General features: G+C 47.1%; 1 protein-coding gene across 1 annotated transcript in view; it reads left to right on the forward strand.

The window, feature by feature from the left end:
* The first annotated feature begins 1,850 nt into the window (after positions 1 to 1,850).
* Positions 1,851 to 2,922, forward strand: part of SAMD7 (sterile alpha motif domain containing 7) — a 31,162-nt gene continuing 30,090 nt past the window's right edge. Inside the window, exon 1 of the mRNA XM_004704236.1 lies at positions 1,851 to 1,981. Coding sequence (XP_004704293.1) covers positions 1,851 to 1,981 — 131 coding nt within the window. The remainder of the gene's footprint in view (positions 1,982 to 2,922) is intronic.

The following is a 2,922-nucleotide window of genomic DNA, read 5'->3' on the forward strand; positions in this document are numbered from 1 at the left end:
AGTAGATACGATCGCGATACACAGACGAATACTTTCTTACAAGTGTGAAGATCAACAGAAATTCAGAAAAGCAAAATGGAGCTTAGAAGCCCAGCGTGCAGGTATTTTGGAAGTCAGTGACTCTTCTCCTTCCCAGGGGTCTCTCATAGCTGAGGAGCGTTTCCTTACATGTTGGGAATAGTTTACACCTGAGGTAAAAATGTGCCGGCTTGATTTTTAAAAATAAATAAGCACCATATTAGAAGTATAGACCAATGTGGAGATTAAGTCCCACCCCTCTAGAGTTGTATAATGAAAGAAAAGCAACCCCCAGACCCTGAACTTGAGAACAGCACTAAGAAATCGCAGAGGGCCACAAAGGGGAAAGCCCTGAACGAACCCACACAGAGGCCCCTCAGCACAAAGGCCTGGGGATCTACGCCCAGTAGGAAAGCCCTCCAGCACACAGATCTCTGTACATCTGTGGGTGCATGAGTTGGAATCAACTGGTTCGGGTGGAAGGAGCCCTGGTGGGGGAGTGGGCTACACATTGGGTCGATAACAGGAAGGTCAACAGTTTGAAACCACCAGCCACTCCATGAGAAGAAGATGCGGCTTTCTATTTCCATTCCAGTCTCAGAAACCCACAGGGGCAGTTCAACCCTGTCCTGTGGTGTCACTATGATTCAGACTTGACTCAGTGGCTGTCTGAATCTTGATCCTTCTGGAAGTCTCTGAGAAACCTTGCACATGCCTCAGATTTGTCCCAGTTTGGTTTTTCGGTTTGATATGTGTGGATTGTTTGGGTATTCTAAGGAGGAGGACTTTAATCATAAAGCAAATCCGACTTGTCTCTGATGCGTCCTTTCTTTGTCCCACTGGATTGACAGCCTTCGGGACCTCCATTTGTTTCACAGAACTTGTAACTAGTAATGAAAAACCACCACAACAAACACACCCCTGCTGTGTTCTTGCAGACAATGGATTCTACGGAGCGTCATAGAAATACACCCATACTTGATGAGCCTGATACTTCAGAAGGAAGGCCTTTGTGCCGATTTTCAAGGGGAATGGCACTAGAAGGTAAACGCGTTGACTGAATAGATCTTGTTGCTGCTTCACCCCCACATCTCCTTAGCTCCTTCTTAGTTCACCTGCAGCTGGGGGTGGGGCTGGGGCCACTTCCCATGTCAAGTATGTGCATCTCTATGCGTCTCAACTTGAAGGCTTTGTCCCAGGCCTCAAGAGCTTGTTGACTTTCTGTCACTTCTAGGTAGAGCCCCAGAGAACTACCCCTCACCAAAGAGAGATGAGAATCAAGGGGTTCATGGCCAACTCCTTGTGCACTTTGGGACAAATCTGAGGCATGTGCAAGGTTTCTCAGAGACTTCCAGAAGGATCAAGCCTCAGTTGCTCCGAATCAGCTCATCTCTCATTGCCTTTTCCCTTCCGGCTCTCACTTCTTGTCCTCTCTGGGCTTCTCCAGATCCCCACATTCGAGCCCCTGTCGCAGAGTCTGTTTGGGAGATCCCAAAGGAGACACTCTCATCACTTTGATGACTTGTCTCCGTGGCCTTTCGCAAGGGCTGCCTGTGAGAGGCGGAGGAGGTGGTCAACGTCTCGTCCATCCTTGTTGGGCGGGTCTCTGTCTCGCCCCTTTCTGCTCTACCTTTTCCTCCTCTTGCTTTGTTTCAAACATCGCATCAAGTGCAAGATACCCACTCTGTTTCCTAACCTCAAGCCTTTAGCCTCGCTCAGGGGTGAGTTGGAACTTCTGCTAGAGAGCGTAAACGTACGACCCAAATCAGAATGGGGCCGCTTTTCAAAAGGCAGCACCAGGCTGTGTCCCACATCGCCCAGTGGTGCAACAGATGAGGGAGAAGGAGGCGACTGTGCCCCCCGAGATGCTGAGCACGTTCAGCCGAAGTCCCACGCTCACAGATGATTTACCCGCCTGCCTTCTACATTGGCATTCTCACCATGGCGTGCAGGCACCCGGCAGGTATTTTTAGTCTAATCAGAAAGGATCCCTGTGGTGTAGTGGTGACAAGTTGAGCTGCCCAGCACCAGGTTGGCAGTTCAAACCCACCAGCTTTGCTGCAGTCTCAGAAACCCGCAGGGCTGTTGTTCCCTGTCCTACAGGGTCACTGTCTGTGGGAGCTTACAGCTCTTCATTGTAGTCTCTGAGAATCCTTTTTCGTTTTATAAAGTTAATAGTAATGTCCCTGTTCTTCATTTATTTCTCATTGTAGCAATTACTGTGTTCTTTCTTAATGATGCTGACTAAATATTTATCAGTTTTGTTCATCTTTTCAAATAACTTTTTGTTCTCTTTTTTCCTCTTATACCCCCAATATTACTCTTCTCTGTTCTGATATTCATTATTTCTGTCCTAGCCTAAAAAATAGTTGGTTGAGTTTTTGGTGAAAGTTTACATTAGGTTCCCATTTAACGATTTCTCAACGTATTGTTCAACGGCTGGTGGTTTCAAAATGCTAACCTTGCAGTTAGCAGCCCAAGGAAAACTCGTGCTAACCCCGTGTACAGCAGAATGAAGCACTGCCTAGTGCTGTGCCCAGCTGGATGCGCCCCAAAAATCCCATCACACTGCCGCCTCGTCCATCCCCACTCACAGTGGCCCTAGAGGACAGGGAGGGGCAGTTCCTGCGTGTCCGAGACTGGAACTCTCCATGGGAGTAGAAGGCCTGGTGTTCTCCTGCCTGTGTGACTAGTACCTGTTTAATATTTAACATAACTTCAAGAACATTAACAATGATCAAGAAAACATAAGGCACCAATGATTATCCCTTTAACAATTATCCTTTGCTGATTCCTACATTCTGAAGCTAAAGTGTATGGATTTTTGTATTTGTGTATATTTGAGGATAGCTTGAGTACTTTTTCTAATTAAATACAGTTTTATTTAACCAGCCTGTGTCCTCG

Source organism: Echinops telfairi, unplaced genomic scaffold (assembly GCF_000313985.2).
Source record: "Echinops telfairi isolate 266 unplaced genomic scaffold, ASM31398v2 ScPeMD7_7420;HRSCAF=8458, whole genome shotgun sequence".
Lineage (NCBI taxonomy): Eukaryota > Metazoa > Chordata > Mammalia > Afrosoricida > Tenrecidae > Echinops > Echinops telfairi.